Below are 24,662 nucleotides of genomic sequence, written 5' to 3' on the forward strand. Positions count from 1 at the left end.
ATTCGGTTCTATTTTGAGAGTCGAATATTTCGTTTAAGTATTTAGTTAAGACACTTTTATAAATGTTCATAATTTACTTCCCAGCAACCAACCAGCTTTGTGTTTCGCGTCCAGACGTTTCTCGATGTGGTAGTATATTATGTTTCTAAAACTGATCTATATTATACGATGTGAATATGCTTAAAATAATACGACAATTGGGTTTATTCTCTTTTTCACATCTATTTTTACAAGTTTTCATAGTACAAGTCAACATTTTGCCGTTTTATTTCGTAAAATGAACCGATGATGCCTCGACCATAGTTCGCACAAGAATGATGACGTCACGTTTTCAAATTTTACTTGAGGCCATACGCGAGCACAGCCGGCTCCAATGGAACCGGTATGGGGAGTGGGGATAATACGCTTTTAATCACTTAGGGGAGGTCTACTAATATTCATATGTCTATGGTATGTACCTGATATTCAATATATTGTCCGACACGGTGAACCCCACATATTTTGACCACCAGCCGCCACTGGGTTAAAATTAAATCTAACAAATTATTATAAGCATTAATTACTCGCCTGATATATCCATAAAAAATTGAAAATATCTTCCGAGTAAAAAAAAAATGAAACCGAGGAAGCTCATTGGTTCATAGCACCTGACCGGACATCAGAAGGTGCGGGTTCAATTCCCGTCGGCGGCATTTATTTTTACTCGGGAGATATTTTCAATTTGTATGGATATTTCAGGCGAGTAATTAATGCTTATAATAATTTGTTATCCTTTGTGCTATTCATAAAAACCTTGTCTTATAAAAACATTTGTTTATCATTAAAAAATAAAAATAAAATCTTGTTATAATTATTACAGAGTCAACTCCGTTTTCCCCTCTCTTTTCTTCGCCCAAGACCTCGAAGCTGTAATTTAACACGACTCTTTCTATATTTTTCCTTTCATCACGAAGAGTTTTTCATGAAGTTCATTTATGCATGCGCGACTCCAAACGCTTTGACTGCGGCTTTCCTAGGCGCCTTGGGTTAATCACATTACGGGCTGAGTAGGTGCCTATACAAAAATATGTGTATAGTTAATATTATTTTTGTATTTCATAATTCCCTTGGCATTTGCATGAAACACCGTGGTGATGCACCCACGCGCACGGCTTTGTGAGAAATTTCATTCATTAAGCATATACCACGCGTGTGTATAAATCGACAAAGGCACTAGACAAATATTAATATTCATTCACATTTGACGTTGGAATACCTTACGTTAAGAGGAAGCTACAAGCTAAAAATGTCTATGTTCTTGGAATACCTTATATTGTAGGTAATAGGCATTAAATCACTTGACAAACGTAGTCCAGAAACGTTCGATTTCAAGCACAAAACTGGTTTTTATTTAATTTTTAAATAATTTTATAAGAAAGTAAAAAAGTTAATCAAGTGAAACTGTCATAGATAATTTTAGCTATAATACTGTATTTTTTTTAAAGTTGTTTCTTTTACGCGTTATTGAAAAAATATTTTTTTTAGTAGTTGGCATTTATATTTTTTATTGAGTTATTTATATATTTATTTGTATTCTACTCAAGCGAAGCGATAGGAAAACCTTCAATTTATCTAAAGCATATTTTTTTGTATTCATAATGTACACCAATTCGTTATAAAGATGAATCAAAATAGTGATTTGGCATTAAGCTTCGCCTTAATGCTAAACCTAGCCTAACTAAAAAGAAATAAAATTGAAGGATAGAGAAGAACATTATGGCGAATCAATATTATTTATGGCTTTCACGTACATCGCTCGCGTTTAAAGGTACTGTGTGTTTGTTTGTGTGGATGGTTGATTGATTACAACGATTGCAAGCCGATTAAATGTGCCTTAAGAATTACATAAACTTATTTAAAGTTCGTAATCGCTTACGTAATAAATCTTTATTTGATTTAGGCGTCTGTCTTGAATCTTTTTTGGAAAACTTTTCTTTTTATTTATTTATTTCTTTATTAACGTCCTTATTATGGGTTTTTACATATGAATTTGTTGCTAAGTGATGAATTAAAGATGTCCACTGACTCGGTATAATTATTTCCCTCCATAAAAACCACCCTTTTAAAGTGTCTGCTCAGAAAATTCTCATTTCTGAGCACAAAATGCCTCCTGTTTTATATTATGTTTAAGTTTTAATATTCGTGTTTTGTCCTCTCCTGCTGTTATTGTTATTCTATGTTTTGTCATCACTTTGTATAAACATTGTATTTAGTTTTATAATATTAGATCTGTATTGGGTAAGGCACACAGTAGGAATAATTATTTTAAGAACCACTAATACTGAATTACCATTTTTTTAAAGTTTGTTATACGAGTAGTTAAGCGCACTTGAAGTGAAATGACACTAAACTGCGCTATATAAATGCCATGTTATTATTATTACTATAAGTATTCTGGGCAAAGATGAATACATGTGGTAGTTAGTACCAGAATTTCTGCACTGAAATAAATCCCGACTTCTAGTATTACGTAGTGGAATCCGAAAGCTTATCAATGCAAGCAATTTAACGGGGTCTTCTAGCACAGTGAAATCGATAACTTTACAATGTCGGATCGATAGGCTTAACTACCGATGATTTTATACGGATCCATAAAGCTTGATGTCAATACGATATTGATCCGTCACCTACTATCTACTATCGTTCGTGAGCACGGTCAAAATATGATTGACAAAAGCCGCTGCTTTTAGCGAGGCCTATAAGGTGTTGGATAAGCTGTCAATACACACGACTTTTTGGATAATGTCGTTCGTTATGCAAAATACCTGGCTGATTAATGAATGTGAGGTGAACTAACTAAGCCCTTAAGTTGAAAGAACTTGTATTCACGATCCATGGACGATCGAAACGCGATCAATTGATTCCGTTCCAACTTGGAGGAATAAAAGTTGTTAAAATAATGAATTCAAGACCTCATGAATAATCAACTTCCTTTTGTTTCCGGTTGTTGTTGTGAACTCGTGTTCGTAAATTTTTTTGTCGTTTTAAACATTTCATCGTTACATTTATCATTAAATGGACACTTGCATGAATACGTGTTCCGATATATTCTGAATGGACTGACATTTTGTCAGAAAATGAACTACAATCACGTTTTTAACACGATTGCAATAAATCAGCCATACTCATTTTCTCCGTGTATTATTAATCTTCCAGTCAATGTTTTAAGAGTAAATATATTATATTTATCTCCTTAACAATAATAGTCGGACTTTTGCACTGGGTTAGTATATGTAGTATAGTTATAGATTAATAGCAGGGATTGGTACCAAACTCTGCTAAACCCAGTGCAAAAGTCCGAAAACAAGTCTATTTAACTGTCTGTTTATTTTCTACAGCACGGCCTGTATTAATAAAGATGGCGGTGGTTTTCTTCATCGGATTTTTCAAATTCAATTTCAGTTTAAAAATATATATTATTTTATTTAAATTGAGCAAAACAATATCGCACAATGTCTTATTTTTTTACTCCGGATATTTCAGAGATCAATAGGTCATCTATGAATTTCAGATACATCGTAACGCCAGAGCTCATTTTTCGTGAGTTTTTACTGCTCAGATTTTCTGCGTAGTTGCTAAAATAATATTAAAAACATAATATCTAGTTTTACCTACTACCCATTACAACTAAAAACATGTTATGAAACAACCAGAAACGGCTACGAAACAGATGTAAATTAAGGCAAGGTTTTAAAAAAATAGTTATGAATCTTGTCCTTATATTAAGCAAGGACACTATGATGAAATAATTTAATTAGACGAGAATCAGGAGACAATTCTCACTTTAAGTATTGTACAAGGACTCTAGAGCGGTATTCTGGTTGACATAATTCTGTACCCGAGAAGCATACGGATGCAAGTCCAAAAAGCTAAATGTTCAGGAGAGCCAAAATACTTTTTTTTCTGTAAGTTTGGTCTCATAACTTCTGCGGATATTCATGATAATTGATTTTTATTTTTTATCCTATTGAATCAATTAATTTTGTATCGAAAATGAGAAAATAAAATATTTTATATGCAAAGCCTAAAAAAAATGTTTTAAAAAAAGCATTGTGGACTTGAGTCCTTCTGCTTCAAAATGATATTGAATATTTTGGTATGACACATGGTATATTATAAAGGGATCAATGTTGAAAACTTCACTTGGAAGTAAAATAATAACTATATAACAGGTAAATATAAATATCTATTTTATTTATATTTATATTTCCCTATAAATAAAATAGATATTTATATTTACTAGGTAAATATAAATAAAATAGATCAATGTTGAAATTTCATTTGGAAGTAAAATAATAACTATATAACCGGTATATATAAATATCTATTTTATTTATATATTTTTTTATTTAATTATAATTAGTTTTACAAATTATTGGTATTTTCCATATCTTCGTCATCTGACAGAGAAAAAAAAGATTAAAAAAAATAAGTGTAAAAAAAGTGCAGTGGCTCTGGTACCCACTGTAACATCTTTTGTAGGACACCAAAATTTGGTGTATTTAATGCGATTGGAATTGTATTTACCTGGGGCAATACCTCCGGGGTGCTCAAAACGGTTCCATGATAAATCGACAATTCAACACACCTTTAAAAAGTGATATAAAGTCATTAGAAACGATGAAAAAAATAAATTAAACCTAACCTAACCCACTTAACCCAGTTAATAGAGATTTTGTTCTTCACTTTACCATCACTTTTCATGACTTTATATAACTTTTTAAAAATGGGAAATTATCATGAATTATCATTTTGATGATTTATCCGGTCACCGCTCAAAACACCTCTCCTTTTTCTTCTAATATAATAATATTTAAATTCAGTTTCCTGAAAACCATTTTTATACAGTAGCATCCCCGACACATTTACGTCAGCTCGTAGCCATAATACCGTTGATATTAGGAAACCCTTACCATTCATATTCTTCTTTCGATATACAAAAGGTGATTGTGAACCAGTTTTAAAGGGAATTTAAATATTTGAAATTTTCTTAGTTCATTGAGTGTACAATGTACTGATTATTAGTTTTGCAATATCTGACGAATTGTTCCCGTTAATTTTTTTTGTCGTGCGGTAAAATATTTGGAATTGGGTAGTTTTTTTTTGCCCTTTCAATCGCTGAATGGACAGAGTCTACTTCTAGGTAATAAAAATTTAAGATGAATGATCTTGGGGTTTTTAATTTTTTATAAAACCTGCCATACGTAGGATATGGCTATTGTTATATTTCTATTTTGACCTGCACAGTTGTCAGACCATACGGTTATTTCTTCAAAATTATTCCCCATATCGCTGTATATCCACTTTAAGAGGCAAGAAGCTACTTCATTTGCCACCTGTTTTCCATCCCTATATAGTCCATTCAGTAGTATAATGATGAGGTAAGGTAAATGTAAGTAAATAAATAAATAAGTGACATGGTCAGGTCTTCAATAATAATATCACCACCTATGTTTCCATCAGTCTTTTAAGAAGAATTCTGTTTCTTGAGCCTCGTCATACATTCATACACGGAAATACTCTTTTTCATTATTCCCAGTGCTCTCATCATTATTTATTGCATTCCTGCAATAAATAATGATGAGAGCACTGGGATTGTTCTGTTTAGTTCCACAGAAAACATAGAAATTAGAGGCAGAAGGACGCAAAATGGACTTGAGTCTACATTCGAATGTTTACTTCCATGGAAAGCGTAGTAATGTTAGAGGCAGAAAGATGCAAGTCCAATGTACATCTTTATGCTTCTACGGTGTGAATGTGCTAATGGATCTTGCATCCTTATAATATTTTTGAAAATACCATAAATATTCAAGATAGGATGCATCTTTGCATCTTTCTGCCACTAACGAACATGATAATTTACTTCATGTCTTCATCAAAAACTCATTTCTTCAAATTTTGGACTAGCATCCGTATGCTTCTCGGGTACAGAATTGTGCTTTTGAATTAATTAAAAATATTAATTTCTGTCGTGTATCTGTAACTCTTGTTCAGTTACAAAAAAGGTGTTAAACAAGGCTGCGTAACGTCACCGTGGTTATTCAATCTATACGTGCATAATTGTATGCAAGAATTGAAAGAGGTGGGATTGGGCGCGAATTTGAGTAATTTGAAAGTATGTTGCCTGTTGTATGCTGATGATGCGGTGCTGATTTCTAATAGTATGGAAGATCTACAGTCTACCGTGTCTAGGATGAACGAAGTATGTATGAAGAATGAGTTAATGATGAAAGTAAGTCTTAAGTCGTGGTGTTTGAAAGGGAGAGTACGAAAGCAGTGTGCAAAACATAGTTGCGGATGAGGAATACTTGGAGCAGGTGGATGAGTTTGTGTATTTAGGAAGTATGTTTACGAGGGATGGGAAGGCTGACAGAGATATTGAAAGAAGGGTAAATGCAGGTAACTCCTAATGGAGGATTGAACGCAGTTGGCGCTAGCAAAAAAATGTCCAAAGAAGCGAAGCTAGCAGTTCACAATCGAGTGCTGGTACATACCATGATGCATGGCAGTGAGGCGTGGAACTGGCAGGGGAAGGATCTGGCAGAGGTAGGATGAAAGTAGACTGAATGCTGTAGAAATAAGATCTCTAATTCGTATGTGTATGATCGTGTGAGAAATGTTTAGATCCGCAAAGAATGAATGACGTAAGAATAATGAGTAAGATTAAGAAAGGGACGCTTAGATGGTTTGGGCATGTAGAGCGAATAAGCGAAGAAAGGAGTGTAAGGAGAATATATAACGCAAATGTGAATGGTAGCAGAAGTCAGATACTTCAGTCGGACCATGTCAAAAGTCAAATAATAGAAGAGTGTGTATGAGACGATGTATGAATGTGAATGTGGCAAGCAGTGTGTGTCAAGACTACTTAGTTAACTCTTGTTCAATGAACTCTAGAACTCGGATTTTTTTTAAATTTAAGTATCATCATTATTTATTTATTTATTTATTTATTTATTTACGGACAAATAGTCCATTAACAACATATTAATTACACGAATAAGTTTTATAAACAGAGATGACAGATAACATATTATTATAAAAATTGTCTAAAGTGAAAAGTGTTTGAAGAATTCAAACAAGCGATATCTACCTACAGTATAATATTTTAACAGAAAATAATTTTAATTGCCATTTTAAAAATTGTCGAGAATTCCTTAATTTTTTACGGATCTTTTTGTTGAAAGAAAAAAACTCGTTTATAAAAAAATATAGATTCACTCACTTATCAAAGTCTCACCCCACTGAGTCTGTGTAGTAAAATTAGCATTTCCAAATTAATTAAGTCAAAGGGAAGATGACAAAAACAGAAGCGCCCTAATGGCTGTTTTCTCTGATTGCTTGAGTTTGTGGGGCGCCAACAGTTTTTTAGTATTCATGTCGCGCGTAACGTGAAATTATGTTTTCACTCTCAATAAAATCTTTACTTTCCTTAAGTGTATAAGTACATAGTATGCAACGCTATACAGCTCTGTACTGGCACACACTCCTTGCTACATCCACATTCACACATTTTCACAGATTAAATTTCCAAACTATCAGATTTTTTTTCATTAACAGAAGATAACAAATAATACATATTGATAGAAGTAAGTAAGAATATCAGTAAGTTACAGCAGACAGAGGGTTAATATTAAGAAAATTGCTAAGTAATAACAAAAGTATACATACTAACCCTCCAATGACGGTGTACAACAGTATGTTACTTCAAATGATCTGCTTAAGGGTAAGTATATAGTATATTATGTTTCAAGCTGTTAATTAATACCTCCCTAATGAGAATAACTCGTGTTTAAGGTGGGGGTGTCGTATTAAGTTTTTAATATTTAATCATTTTATGAATACTACCATTCATATGAACTTTAAATTTATGAACATATGTGTACAGAATTACAAATATCCTAATCTTAATAATCCTAATAATAAATAAATCTTAATCCTGAATATTGCAAAAATAAAATAAAAATGTTTTACAGAAAATAAATTAAAAAAATATGTAGGTATATTAATCTGATTGCCAGATTATTCGACCCGGGAATTTTTTCGTTTATAAAAAATCCCTTCCTGGAACATCCATAATTTCCTTCATCCATTTTCCCGTCCTATTGTATTCTCTTGACACTCCTTACTCTATCCATCAGCTCTACGTGGCTTAAAACTGTTAACCCTCTAAGAGCCTCTTAACCCCTAGTGTGCCAAGAAATCTACCGTTGATTTGCTAGTAAGTAGCTGACCGCACTTGATTGATTTTATGATACGAGATTTAGTAATTTAGAACCTTAAATCCTCCTGGCGTATTAGAATATAATTTATTCACTTGGCAAAGAAATATTGTATCTTTATCATTCTTGCTTGTCGTTCTGTCACTAGCAAACGTGTTTATTTTATCAATGAAAAAGCGCGTCGCAAAATTCCACGTCAGATATTTATTTGCTGAAAATCCTTTTACGACTTAAGTTTATTGTGAAGAACGCTTATTTAGCTGGAATACATAATAAAACTCGTATGTATATTGGCTGTTTCGTATGTTCCGTTTTTTATAACATTAGAGAGAAAAAAATCATTAGATGGATAAAATATATACAAACACAAAGATCATTTTGTGAAAATAGTGTCAGCGGCGGGCCATCGGGATTTTACCCCTGGCATTCAAAGGGTTAGGTGGCGACTCACTATGCTATTCGCATCATGGCTTATTAGCCTATTTCAGCATATCGCTCGCTATGCACTACCCATGGGAATGTATGGCGAGCGATATGCAGAAATAAGCCAAGCCACGAAAATACAGCTTGTTTATAGCGTATTCTATCACAGGCTTTAAACGTAGGCATCGTCCTTATATTTTTTTGCGAATCTCTTCATTTCTAATATAGTTGAGGGCACTCACCACCTTCCCAAACCGGGTTCCCATATCAGTTCTCAGGTCAGGAATATAATTAAAAAAAAACAAGTTACTATTTAATTAATGATTACTTAGTAATACACGGAGAAAATTTACTGGACAAAATATTGCTAATTTTAAGAATCTCTTAAAATTATTCGTAATGTGGTTAAAAACAGGATTTCTGGCCTTTAACTATAGGTTTTCTAGTAAACTCTCAGTAATGCGATGTCGGAACACGTGTTCATAAAAATTCAAATATTTTCGCATTTCGTTATTGTATATTATCAGGACAAACGCAGGTGCTCATTCACGTGTTCCGATATATTATGAATGTTCTAAAATTTTATTAGAAAACGGCTTGCAATCCCGTTTTTAACAGAATTTTAATAAAACAGCTATACTCATTTTTCTACATGGTTCTATCACACATCCACTTAAGGGATCTTATTTCTACAAGGAGAAAAATGAGTGTTTTGCAAAATTATTAAATTTTTTTAAATCTCTTCAAATTATTGGAAATCTGGTTAAAAATGGGATTGCAGGCCGTTTCCTGATAAACTTTTAGTGAATTTCTAACATTTCCTGATTATATATAATGACAAAATGCGGAAATACTAGGAATTTTATGAACACGTGTTCCGACATCGTATTTTACTAAAAGTTTATTAGAAAACCTATCAATTAATTTATTAAGAGATTGCAATGCAGTTTTTAACTGGATTACGAATATTTTGAGGAGACTCTTAATAAATTAGCAATGTTTTCTCCGTGTGCAGCATTTAGTCTACTTTCATATTTTTTCTTCTTTAATTGTGTTGATAAATCAAAACGTTGTATCGTTTTGTGGGAGGAATAATGTTTTGTTATATAAATAATAGTATTGAGTCAATACATGTCAATCAATACCATTTATTATTGACAATACCATTTTATTTTCGTTACAATTTGGCTAATGTCATAATCGTTTAATAAGGCGTCCTAATATCGTTTTCGAAGTCAAAACCGAAAGGTTTCGTTCCAATATACAGTAATTCGTATTTCAAAGGAAATTGAAGTTCCCTCCGAATTGTATCACCGGTTTTCTTTGACATTTGCCTTCAAAGAACGCGTTCAAATTTATATACCTAATTGAAATAAATTCTACAGTTCAGGACCGAAAGGTTACATGTCATCGTAATTAATTGGTTTTTCGAAGAATATTGACGCCTCACTCCGGTGTAATAATATCAGTTTCACTTTCAGAAAGTTACGTTACATTAAGCACAGACTCTGAATACATAAACCAATAGAAGTGTATTGTGGACGTGCTGTCTGTGTGCCCGAAGTGAGGAAAATTTTATATATTTCGGATGAAAATTGACGAAACCTTTTTCAATATCAAAATTCTTTCTCGAAAAAATAATCAATTTGACTGTCCTGTCTAGTTCATACTTCATTCGATTTTCTTTTCAGTGGGCACAAAGCTAAACACGTTATTTCTAGCCCATTTGAAATTAAATTCCATGTTTTGTTTTTACCATCCAACCTTGTTGATTTAAATTTAAACAAAAATAATGTAGGGTTTTTTTTAAATTATTTATTCTGAAAATAGTATATTACAATAAAATTTCTGCTCACTGGGGTTTTCCTGTGCCGACATGTGCAGCTTTAGAATTATAGTAAATTAAAAAGTACATACATGTAAACTTATTATAATATTGAAAAAATAAAAATACAAAATTAAAATGACTGCTGGGCAGTACGTTTAAAGTTGGCAACCGTAAAAATCTACTGACTAAGCATTACAAAGTATCTGTGTTGGCTTATCAGCCACAATCATAGGGTGACCAATCATAGGATGACAAGTTCATTTATATTTTAGTCTTCGAACCGATAGTAGGTAAAATAATTTATTAAATACCAATAACGTATCATTCAAAAATGTTTGCTATCTGCGTTTTTGCGTAGTATCTATTTTCCGAATCTTTTAATGATTCTTTAATTTTTGTAATTATAAATTTCATTTTTATTTAGATTTAGATTTGCAGCGAATCATTAATACAAAACCATCGATAATCTGGTAAATAATATGTCATTAAAAAGGTGTTTCGTGACGCTGAATTGTTTTAACGCTTTTCCGCTCCAACCAATAAGCTAGGAGGCTAGGATTCAAATTTTTGAATTTGCGCAGTATTGCTTTGAGTTGAAACGAGCCGCCCGCGCCGGCGCCGTAGCGAAAACGTCATCTAATGACAGTTGCCAATAAACACCGTATCGAAAGAACAACCGATGTGTCAATTCGATTTTTAACCGGAGTTATAATTGGCTCAATCTTAGACGAGTGCCTGTGAATTCCTGCACCATACGAGCGCTACCAAAAGAACCATATCATCGAACATCATAACCAACTCTTCCGTAAGTCACATTTGCGAATACCTATCTTTTCGGTTCAGCGAACGGAGCGTTAATTTACATGGGCACATACCTGCCTAGATTATAATCATTATAATCTAACCCATGTTGTCGATAGTCTACGCGATTATCGCACAAAATGTATCCCGAAAAATTAACCTTTTTTGAAAGTTTAAACGATTTTTCATTTAAAAAAAATTTACTCTCAGGTACCGCCCAATAATTGCTTAGTTTGAACGGAAACCATTGATAACTGATAATATCTATTCACCTTGTAAAAAACCCAAATAAATTTACTTCTTAATCGATTCCACGACCTTGAGATCATAAAGCGGGCTCTCTGTCGCCAGCCTTCGCCGGGACCGCCATTAATTATTCGATATCATATTAGATTCGTTTGTCCCCTTTATAATGCAGAGTCGCCGAGGTAGGGTAAATGAAAACCGTCCTTTTGCGCATTTATCCAGAATATATTAACTCCATTTTGCAGCTTTAACCGAGTAATTAACTAAAGCGGTGAATTAAATCCGGGCGCCTTGTATATTTCTCAAGTTCGCAGAATATTTTGTAAGTTAGTAATAAGTTAGTAGTGTATTTGGCGAGTTAACTGAATAAGACGTTTTGCAGGGAATCGAGCGCACTTAATTTATTATTTAATTTAAATTCACAGATTGATTTCATCGCTTTGAAGCAAAACGTTACTGCTTCTAATTATTTTGCACTTATTTACCTAAATTCATCGCAAACTAAATACTCGTATTGACGAGTGTTGGATTCATATTTCCGTCACTCTTGTCACACCCTGATCCCCAGGTTCCAATCCACCTAACACACCTTTCTTTTTCCCAGCACTTCCTCTCATTTTTTTTCCTTAAAGAGATCTACATACCATCCCCAAAGATGACAAAGGCCCCGAGGGAAATTATTTTCCTCCTGGACTCCTGTGCGGAGTAAATGTAAACAAAATTTACATATGCGAGTGTTGTTGAAGGGTATGGTGATTTATACACGTTGTACGGAAATTTGTAGTACAAGCATGAAACTGGTAATTCTACATCACATTTGGAGTCGATTTTGTTTTATTTCTTTTAATTTGTGCTTCCGTTTTCGAGTACATCGAGTTCGAGAGAGAAAAAATCGGCAGCTAGGGGGTTAATTTCAGCTGTTTAGGGTCTTTTAAAATGCGTCGATGCTTAGACTCGGCTCCAAAAGTTTTTTTAACCCTTTATTTGCCGAAAAAATCTAAATGCTCAGATTGAAATTTTTTGGGTTGGGTAGGTTAGGTGAATTTAAGTTGAGGTAAGTTTAGTTAGGTTAGGTTAGATTGATGTTAGGATGATGTAAGTTCACCAATTTTCCGCTTTTACTAACAGATTCCGGACACCGTGTATTGACATGTAAACATAGTCGGTAACCGGATAAAACAGCATGATAAAATAAGGTTTTTTTCATCTTCATATTTTTTCACTATTGTGTTTTGTCATGGTTATGATTAGGAACATTTATTTAACGACGTGGACCTTCGGCAACCAAATCAAACACAAATGAACTAACTGAAGGCAACTTCAAACGGGATATTTTTAAAGCGGCGGCACAAGATTAGCATTGACTATAACATGATATCAATAACACCCAACTACAACTTCTCACACTACACACATTTGCTCTGATGATGAACACTGCAAGACTGTTAAAAACTTTTGCCCAGTAGGAAAGTGTTTTTAAATAAATCTCTTTAAATTTGGAAGTGGAAATTAACCCACTTCTCGACACCCGATTGAGCTGAAACTCGGCGACTGACTTGTTGTCAATGAAAATGCATTCTGTCAATTTTTGGTGGTACTCATTCACACACACGCATATTAAGTACGTTCTATTGCATTTGCAATTTACGTCAATTATTTTTATGGGAATTGACAACAACAAATCTACTAGCTTGTACTTCCAATTTGAATAATTAAAACTTACCGTGGGCGATCGATCATACTACGCGTACTTGTTTATATATAGTAGTATTATTACACTTGTCAATATCCTTGTACCAGATATTTACTGTAAGATTGTGTAGTAGAAACATTCCCGTATGTAAAATAGTTTTATTTCGAATTTAAGCAAAATTTTCTTCGTTATCTGCATAGACATTCAAAATGATAGGCCAGCCGATTAGGGAAAGGGGAACAAACCAAGTTGCGAGGAGCGAGGGAGGCGGCGTGACCGTATACCTTTTTGTAATTTGTTAATAAATTAACCTGCAGTATTCCGGCAATCGCATCGTAATATCACTATTCAGTTCTTGAAAATAAAATTTGCTTCCGATTTACTAGTACCTTTTACAATGGCGCTCAAATTGCTGGCTGTGTAAAAAACTTAACAAATCCCAAATCGGGTAAACAAAAGTTCGGGCATGTTTGCGAAATGTAAAAATGTGTTATAATTTACCCACCTCACTCATTTTTAGCGTCACTACGCCTGTCGGTTCGTTTAAAACGAACATTCAGATCACGTGTGGAAAAGTCCCACAATGTACTGCACTGCAAACATTTGCTTTTATACGCAGGGTCTGGTTATGTTATGATATGATGCACTCTTCGGCAGTCAAAGTACGACTGATGTTGTAGTTTATTCATAGCATTCTCGAACCCCCCTGGTGCCAAAAATATGGCCACATGGTTTGCCTCCAGTTCGTCGTAATGATACCTAGATATCATGTTAGGGCAAGTCTATCAATTTGATGTCTATGGTTATCTGGCGACAAATGTTCTCATTACTTCATTCATGTGTTCCACTCTATACATGTGAATAATGCAACATTTAGAGCATGCGCGCAATTATTTAACTTCACGATTAGCAACTGCAATTATAACAAACTAGATTAGGTTAAGATTACTTATGTTTTCTTAAAAGGGTACAAATTAGCTGATTTTCTGCTTATTGACGTCGAAACTCCGATCAGATGGTTTAGAACTTGAGTATATTCATATTTGTTAGACATGAACTTTGTAAGTGTCCCGATAAATTCCACACTATAACGGACGTCAGCATGTTCAATTCCCGAAAGAACAAAAAAAATTACGTATATTTTTAAAAGAATAAAATAGTGTTGTATCAAAATACTTTCGCATTTTTTCTTTTGATTATTATTATTTATATTTTTCTAAACCCACTTTCCAAAACATTGTCACTTCTAACCTTTAGCTAATCTTAAACCCTTATAAGCCTCACCCTACTCTTCTCCCCCGTAATCTCTGGTTTCTTACCAATTAATCATATATCAAGGAACACATTTGCATTGGTGGTTAATAAACCGACAAATCTTTGAAAATGTAACACATTCGAATATCGAAGAAAAACTTCTAAGAAAATACTTTGGTAGGTACCCCAATTTCGTTATTATTTATTTTGAAACCCTTGAGCAATTTGGGGAGATATTCTTCACATACAAGCCACTGTAGAGTCTTTTTAGAGATATATATCCCAGCTTGACATGGTCTCGTAAAAGTTATGCTATCTCATGTCGTATTACGGTGAGAAATATGTTTTAAACAGTGTTAGAAAAAGAGAATACCGCTCTTTCAGTTTGCATTAAAAATATTACCGTCAACGCTAAAAATCAAAAATAATTCTATGAAACAGCATTTGGCATTAAATCCATGTTTTTATATTAAACGAAAAAAAGTGAAGTGACAATAACTTTTATAATACCTTTGTCTGATTAAATATGTTTTTAGTTTCGCTTAAAGTAGTATATCGCGTATTGCACTTTACACGATAAAAACCACCAGTAAGCGTCATTAAAATGTTTATCTTTGTTTGCATTCAAAATTTAAATATTTTTGACTGCATACGTTGATTTATAGTGCTAAAATCTGATATTTCATCTGGTTTCAAGTACAGTATTTTATTTAAATATTGAAGACAATATTAGAGATTTTTAAACGAAAATCTGAAACAGAAAAATCAGAAAAGGAAACGGTCACATCTGGGACTCGAACCCAGGACCCTTGTCTTTCCGGGACAATGCTCTACCAACTGCGCTAATGGGACCCTATTCCCCTCGGTCACTTTTAACTGTATCATACTTCGAATAAGAACTACCAACATTGTCTTCATTTTTTCACCGCACATTTTTCGCCTGGGTTCGAGTCCCAGATGTGACCGTTTCCTTTTCTGATTTTTCTGTTTCAGATTTTCGTTTAAAAATCTCTAATATTGTCTTCAATATTTAAATATTACAATTTGAGGTTTTACTCAATAAAGTTATACCGAAAAATAAACAGTATTTTATTTTGAAATACGTTCAAAAACAGCGAATTTATCTAAAATCGAATGTAATGTGAAAATATTTTCCGTGTAATTTTCCATTCTGACAGTTCTCATATCAGACGTACATTGCAAAATTTCAGTGGCTTTAGGGGTTAAATAATGTGGATTTTCTGGGTATTTAAAATGTGTTTGTAACTAGTGATGGGTAAATTCCCGAGAATTTATTGAAACAGAGAACAATGCGGGAATTTTCATCTGAATGTTTAAATCCTCATTAGGTTGTATTATTAGAAATTTCATGTTATTTACAAATGTATCATAATTAGAGCATGACGAAGACAGAACTTTTAAAAAATATATTTTTTACCGAAGATATAAGCATTTTTGATTACCTAAAAAATAGAAAACAAAGAACTAAAATTGGAGATGATGTCTCTGAAGAACAAGAAGTAAATCTTTGAGTTCTTCAGGGATTTGTTATGGGACCACTCATTTTTATTATATACATTAATGTTGAAGCGCCTGAAGTACTGTTCAATCAATTTTTTTGCAGATGACACACTTCTATACATTATAGCAAATAATTTTGAAGATAAAATGTCAAAACTACAAACTGAACTTCATGAAATATCTAAAAGGAATGCGCCTTAACACCTTACTTTCGGACTTACTTACTTACTTTTCTGCGCGGCGACCCGGATTGGCGCGTGTTCCGAAGTGTATGGCGTATCAGTACTGTACTTTAAATTATGAATTGTTCACTTTGAAATCTACCATTTTTGGAGATATCTAAAAGTAATTATCTCTGTCGTTATTAACACTTAAATATACATAATATATTTTCATAAAATGAAATGAAATTCACAATAACTTCCTTAATTAAAAAAAAATTAATTCCCGTCGTCGGAGAAATTATATTATGTAGCCGATTATTCCCGGGCGCACCATAGAGTTAAACAATTAGAGGTGCTATTGCATACTAATATCTCTTCGAAAGGTGTTCCATTATTATAAAGCCGTAAGCGGTGTGCGTAGACCGAATTCGGTAGTTTTAGATAGAGCGTTGGAGGTCACAATTGGAGGTAAAAAAGGTTCAACTTATTTTTTCGCTTCATGTCTTATCTAAATTTAATACATCAATGGGGTGTCACCACCCTACATAGATGATGTATTTTTTCCCAAGTCCGCCTTCTGGAATAAGCCTGGGGACTGCAGACCCCGGCAGTGGATCGAATGTAACAGATATTTATGGACCGAATGGACAGAAGATCATTAGTATCTCCCTCCATCTCTATATCCACTTGGATACGATGAAGATGAATGCATGTTCGATAATAAAACACCGGCTTACTCTGTAGCCCGATTACGTTTTTTGATGTATTTCAGGAAAGGGCTCTTTAAAGAGTTTTGCGAATTTTAAAACTCCGCCTTTTAAAAACTTTCCTAAACTAGGCCAGACTGGTGCAATATGCAAATTTCGCACGGGATATGATAGTACCTGGTCGTATTAATACTCGTTACTCGTGAAAATGTTGCTCTTTGTTCAAAAACTTTGAAATTGTATTTGACATTCATTGTAACTTTTGAAATTATATTTCATTCCTGTTGGAGATTGTCGCAACCGCTCAAGGAATGAAGCTTTGCAGAATTAGAGGCTGAAACAGAGATTAATTAACCATTATTGTGTTAGGGTTCCCAGAAAAGGGTGGCCAAAGTTACGTGTTTTCTTTGTAATCAGTTGCTACCGCATTTTATCTTCTTTTGTCATATTATTATTGAAATGAGTAGCTTTTATCTTTTTATTTTCATATTCCATTTCTTTTCTTTTATTACGTATTTCATTTTGCTCATCTTTGTACATAAGCTATCTACTTGTGTCCAGCTTGTGATTATATTAAACAGGGTGTTTCAGCACGTACCCGAAAAACTTTAAGGCGACATGAGACTCTGATGAACGTTTTACTAAAATCTCGAATGTTTCTAGAGATTGAGATTTAATAGTGTAAATTCAACCGCCTGTCGCAGGTCTGTCCAATACACCAGCGCCGCGTGTCGCATATTTTTGTGCACGGTCACTTCTCTTACGTCGTACAGATTCTGGCATTATTTTAGGATATTGTCTCCTCTTGACCAGTTCCCGTGTATATTTTGAGTCAATTTTTTTTACAATATGACCGAACTAACCTTATTTTTATGCTTGTTCTAGGTTTACCAGGCTCTTTTCCGGCCGCTGAGGGTGTCGCGCGCTCAGTTCCGGCGCGTGCTCGCCTGCATGCGCGCGATCCGCCGTCTGAAGGGTCAAGAAGTATACGCCATGGAGAAAGTCACTAAGGTGGACAGCCTGTCACTCGTGCTCAGCGGCAAGTCAGTACCTATTCTTGCCTAATACAAGCTACCTTTATTTTTAAACCAAGTACCTACTAACTGGGCCGGAGACTATTAATGGAATAATAGTGAACGTATGTCCCTGCTGAATGTACATTTAATGAAACGCTTTTCTTGGGCACGTTATTAAAGTGGTAATATTTAGTGCCTTTGGCCCGTTACGTACGTACTATCAGATTTTATCCGTCGTAGATTTTAGATCACCAAATTCGCATTAAAAAATATTTTAAATATTTTGATCGCTAGATATCAAAAATACTAATTTCGGTCTTGAATGTCCGTTCAATGAACTCCGATTTGCTTTAAATTTAAGTGTATTTTTTACATTGGAACTGAGTTTGTAAAGAATTCAGTCAACCGATCAAGTACCTACCTATTTGTATATTATTAAAAAAATATTACTATCATTCTCAAAATTGGAACTGATTTGGTCGAGAATTGAGACAAGTAATAAATTACCTACCTCTTATGTATTATTTTAAATATCATTTTCAAAATTGGAACCGATTTATAAATAATTTAGATAATCGATTAAGTACCCACCTATTATATATTCTTTTTAATAGACAATTATTTGAATTATCATTTTTCAAAATTGGAACTGATTTGTCTAGAAATCAGACTATTCCGTGAGTTTTCGCTAATACCTACCTACCCGTTAGAAAAATCAAAGCATTTTTATTTTTAGTTTGCGACTTTTGATTTTCTCCTCAACCTCTATATTATATCTGGTCTCGTCTGAAGTAAAACGGCAAAGGCATAATGAAGAGCCATTGCAGTAGTGGAGCTACCAACGGTTAATATTATTATTGATGTCCCTCGGACCACGTCGTCACATCGGACGCCGAACAAACGGCGTCGCGGCGCCCGAGCGCTTTACTGTTATCTTGGGGATCCCGTCGTAATTTGGATTATGTATGTAAATATTTGAAGTGGAGCACGTTTGATGATTAAAATTTACGTTTACATTATTTGCTTACATTTGTTGTGGGGACGCACAATTCCAAGTGACGTACGTAATCTGGATAATAATTACGAAATGATTGATGGTTTTAAAAGTCGGGACATTTATAAATGTGTTTGAATTAATTTTAATAATTTAGTACCTACTTATCTCTAAATCAGTGGCGTAGCTAGGTAACCAAGGGCCCTGGGGCAAATTAAAAAATGGGGCCCCACTGCTATGTAAACTGATTAGGTTTTATCAAATAAAATTATGAAATATACAAACACTTTAAAAATGCTAAGCTACTTAAGCTCTTTTTTGTGCACTACAGACTGCAGGGCAGGTAGTAAAAATATTAAACAGTAACAACATAAATTACAATTAATACTTGGTGTAGGTTTGGCTAATAAAACGAAATAGAGAAGATTAAAGGGTTTATTATATAAAGGTCGTGCCTACCAACTGACTAAATAACAATTATATTTACAATTTTTTCCTAGCTTTAGTTTTCGCAAAAGTATCAATGACTTCGTTTAAATCCAGGCTTGATGCGGTTTTGTTTTCAATTGCTATTAGCGATAAATGTGTTTGGCCCATCTTATTTCTTAAATATTTTTTTATTATTTTTAATTTGCTAAATGACCTTTCAGCTGCTGCAGAAGTGACAGGAATTGTAAAGAATAATAACATTGCTGTAAATACTTCCGTTAGGTCGCATTCTAGCACTCCATATTTACTCCTTATTTCCTTACATAATTGGTGAACAGTCCATGCATGAGTTATTTGAGGTAAAACTAGATGGTAAATATTAATAAATTGAAGTGAAAAACAAGGGCCTATTATATCTGAATATTTTTGAACACAACCAAAAACGTTTAACTGGCCCATATTTAGAACACGAAAAGTAGTACGATTTTGAAAAACACCTATTGTTCTGGTTGATGTCTGTTGGAAAAGGTCCTGAAGGCTGTAAAGGCCCCATATCAAGAATTTGACGTTTTTCGTTATCACTTAATATTTGGTGCGTGAAGTTTCCCAAGTCATAAGAAGATTTGTCGTACACATTTTCGAAAAATGTAGAGGTCTGTGGTTCTTCCAAACCCTCCGCTCTTATGTGTGTCATGCAAACATCATCCACGTTCACATGATCGGCGGCGGAGGTATCTCCAACTGCAATAATTGTCGAATCTTCTTCAGTAGGCTTCTCAACCAACACTGTAGTTACCACATTATTTGAGTCACTATCAATAGAAATATTTTGGCCAGATGTACTTGCAGAAGGCTGACTAAAAAACTTGTCAATTTTGGGCAATTTTTGTTTACTATCTTCTCTTTCTTGGCGTTGTTTGCTTTTAAATGCACCACTGGGTTTCTTCTTTTTATCCATATTTTAATGCGCTACAAATTTCGTTGGGGAATGACGCACATATCACTATCACTGCCAACCTACAGAAAGAATTTAAGGGAATTCCCAAGGCATAACTTTTCAATTTCTCTCTACTAAGTTGTCATGATTAAAGTGGGGTTGCAAGTTGCAACCTGTCATATTTATTTTGAAAATGGGAGAAATTTCCAAAAGTTCAGTTCGATCGAGATTTCTGGTAAGGATTCGAGGGCCCCCTGAGCTTGAGGGCCCCGGGGCACTGCCCCGCGTAGCCCCTAGGTGCTACGCCGCTGCTCTAAATAGTATAAAATAAAGTCGTTTTCCGCATTTGTCTGTTTGTGCGCTTAGTTCACCTAAACTATGCAACGGATTTTAATACGGTTTTTAGAAAATATCTTCCTAATGGCTTATATATATAACACATGTTTATTACATTTATAGAAAGTAGAGAAAAGTCTATGATTTGTAATCAAGTCATAAAAAAATACTTTATGGCACTTACCTTGCCTAACGCTGGCAAAACCTTATGAGATACATCAAAATAATTTACTATGGAATTTTATATCTTTAAAAGGTCCACAGAAAGGTCCACGACAGTATATGTCTATCTCATAAAGATAAATCCCAGCACCATCGGGTACACGTCAGTTAGATCTAAATATTTCGATCCTTTGTAGATCTTGTACTTCGATTACGACATGCTAAAGTTTAAGTTATTAGTACAATTAATAAATAGATTTTTTTAATCACTATACAACCTGTAAATCAAAACGCTATGGTTTGGCTGTGACGTCATAGACACCGCCCTGGATGTCATCGCGGACGATATTTACTATGTGACGTCATCTGGTGCATTATTCGTTTGCGCCGCTCAAAAAAGAATCAGTAAAACTATTATCACTTCTGGTTTCTAGCCATTGATATAGTTATATGGTCGATGGTTCTAGCATTTATATACATAATAATTATAAATGTTTCTACTATCGCGGTACGAGAACACCATTGGAACGCAGGAAAACACTTTATCTTCTTAACATCATTACAATACAAGTAAATGGGGGCAGTTTCCCTTAGTATTTAGGTACGTATATATCAATAAGCCTTAGCAATACTGCTCTGTGATCTCCACGGTTGAAAGTTGACCTTACTAGAAACATTTCACACACATGTGCAATGTGAATGACATATTTTTCTTAAAACTAACATTTGAAATTTATAGGACATGGCATAAACAATGGAAATATAATATTTACAATAGATATTAGGATTAAATTTGGATTGAATTGCATTGGAACGGCTTTATTGATGTAGTCGAATTACACAGTCCAAGTAGAGTAGCCAGAGTAATCACAGTTGTTGATGACGTTGTCTTCATGGCAGTTGATGTGCATCGTGCATCACGATGGGATGTATGTATGTCACATCATGGTGGGATGTAAATTCGTGGTCCATGATCATGGCGATGAAGTCGGTGGCTCGACACCTCGTCAGTGGAGTCCGGACTTGCAGGTGGTGTTCATCATTGGTGTAGACCATGGGTCTTCCCGGTACTCCAGTGTGAAGTAAGCCAAATGTACGGTGGACTTGGTTGGATGATGATTGTGAGCTCGAACCGCGGGTGAAGCCGGATACACTTGTGGCTACTTGCGAACCGTTGCGGGAGCGGGGAGCGCGGCGCGGTACACGGTGCGGCACGGTACGGAGCGGCCATCCGCCTCGAGCCCCGAGACTGATCGACTGAGTATAGCTAGTTAGAGGATTACGAAAGAATCCATAAAATCAAAAAAAAAATGAGTACTAAAGACTGGCCGCTAGGTACCGCGATGTGATATTTATATAGTAGTCACACTCGCATAGTAAAGTTAAGAACCTTTCAGGTCGTAATGAGGTAGGCTGGCGGCTTTGCTATTATTCTAGATAAGTACTACGCTGCTCTCGGTGATACCAGGTCTCGAAGATCTAGTACAAGGCTGCCCAACCCCAGGCCCGCGGGCCACATTGTGGCCCGTGAACGAATTATAAGTGGCCCGCGTGAACCATTTTCAAAAAACGCGCCAATTTGAAAAAGTGTCGCGGGCCCGCGGTAAAACAAACAATGCAGCTTGCGCGCGGTCACCAGTGTTGCCAACGAAGGCGATTTATCGCTATTTAGGCTACTCAGAACGAGAATCAGCGACGAAAAAATCTAAAATCCTATTAGGCTACTTCAGAGACAAGTTATTAAATCAGCCAAATCACAAATAATAAAATAAAAAAATAAAAAAAAACAACAGAAACATTTTGAACTTACTTTTTAAACAAAAATACACCGTTTTTTGCGTCCGAAATGGAATCTTGTAGCCACACCCCCTCCCCATGGAATTCGAAAAATTGTTGTGGGGAATCACATATGATTTTTTGGGTGTGTGGAATTTTTCTTGTGGGGAGCACTCATTTTGAATTTTTTTTGTGGGGAATTATGTTTTATAGAAATTCTCTAACAACCCCTCCTCCCCATGGAAATAGGAACCGTCAGTATTCAGTGGCCCGCCAGTGATTTTTAAATCGTCAATTTCGCCCAACTGTTAAAAAGGTTGGGCAGCCTTGATCTAGTAGCTGCCGCTACATGTAAATACTAGCTTTTAAAAAGCATCCTTGCAATTATGGGCTCCGGTTGGGTCATAAGTAGGATCCGGAATTGCGGTGGCTTTTTGAAGAATTCCAGGGACGCTCATTATTAAAGGCAAAACAATTAAATTATCGTTATTCAACGGGTTAAATTCGTTTTAAACATACTGTCCTTTTGCAGCTGCATGTAGTATACATACTAGAGGCTTGGTCTGATCAAATTCTCAATTTGACATTATTTTTTAAAGAAATTAATTTTCCTACGGGGAATATTATTATTTATTGGATAATTTGTATAGCGCCGCTCTTGTGAGAGGGGCGCTTTACAGTTGATGCAGGTATTACAGAAAATATAAATATTACAAAAATAGAGTGAAGTTAAGTTAAGTAAAATGAAGTATAGGAACAGGTGACACGAAAATAGACGATGGAGACTCTGCAGCAAGAATCCTAGGTGGTGAAGAAACTGAAACATTCCACTTGAAGTGAAATAACACAGAAGTGCGCTATATAAATTTCATGTTATTATTCTTATTCCCTTTCCCTTCCCTTCTCGCCCTGCTTGTTTCCACACTAATCGCGCGCAACACTAAAATTTAACAAAGTTTCATCACAATAGGATGAATGATATAGAAAAAAGAGAATTTTTATCAAAATTTCATAACGCAGAGCTCACCATTATTTACAGAAACCTTTCCTAGCATCCACACAACTGGCCAAAGTTTCATTGATATAGGAAGAATGGTATAGGAAAAAAAAATTATACACACTTAATAACGCCAGAGCTCACTTCTATGTATAGAAACCTTCCCATGCGTGTGCACAACAACTTGCACAACAACCCGCCAAAGTTTTATCGCAATCAGATGAATAGTATACGAAATAAGGGATTTTATACAAATTTCAAAACACCAGAGCTCACCATTATATATAGAAACCTTCTCTTGCATCCACACAATAACTCACCAAAGTTTCTTTGCAATCGGATAGGAAACAATGGATTTTATGCACAAATTTTATGTTGCCAGAACTCACTTTTAGGTACATAGAAACCTTTCCAGGTGTGTGAACAACAAATTGCCAAAGTTCAGACATCCAAACATACATTCATTTTTATATATATTGAAAACATGAAATCAAGGTTAAAATTAAATTTAAACAATATTAATAAAAGACAATACAGTTTCCTTGTTGGTACCACTATGTAAGCCAGTACTGTGATTCAACTACGGTATACAAAATTTGAGTTTATGTGGAAAGGTTTATATCAATCACACTAAAATAATATTATGTGACGTACTGCTCTTTGTCCTTTTTGTGGTAAAAATGACTTTACTTGACTTGTTAACTGAAGCTCGGCCCACGAAATATGAAATCCGATACTTTTGTTTATCGTACCACGTTGGCAATCGATAATAATAATTTCGTCTTTTTCTATTCAATGAACAAAATATGAGAAAGAAAAGAGACAATAGGTAATGGTAAATCGGTATGTCTTACTTTAAAACAAATATTTTTAAACGACAAGCCGATAGGAAATATTTCATTTTTTAGAAGTTAGTTACGAATTAGTATTCATCAATCATCACCATGGCCGCGTTTATAGTACCTTCAATTAATCTAATAAATAAGTGGATAAAACCCCATCCTGAGCTAAAATTTGATCGTGGGGTGATTTATTGTGACGTGTGTGATATTTCTTTAAAACAATTAAAAAAAATATACAGTAACTCAGCACGTTTCAAGCAGAAATCATTTGATAATGA

General features: G+C 34.5%; 1 protein-coding gene across 2 annotated transcripts in view; it reads left to right on the plus strand.

Annotated features, from left to right (window-relative positions):
- Positions 1-24,662, plus strand: part of LOC149419800 (popeye domain-containing protein 1-like) — a 157,592-nt gene that overhangs the window by 60,679 nt on the left and 72,251 nt on the right. For both annotated transcript variants that reach the window (XM_089637034.1, XM_089637033.1), the window contains exon 2: positions 17,781-17,938. In XM_089637034.1, coding sequence (XP_089493160.1) covers positions 17,781-17,938 — 158 coding nt within the window. The remainder of the gene's footprint in view (positions 1-17,780; positions 17,939-24,662) is intronic.

The sequence above is a fragment of the Hesperophylax consimilis genome, chromosome 11 (genome assembly GCF_061612785.1).
Source record: "Hesperophylax consimilis isolate HC1 chromosome 11, BYU_Hcon_1.0, whole genome shotgun sequence".
NCBI lineage: Eukaryota > Metazoa > Arthropoda > Insecta > Trichoptera > Limnephilidae > Hesperophylax > Hesperophylax consimilis.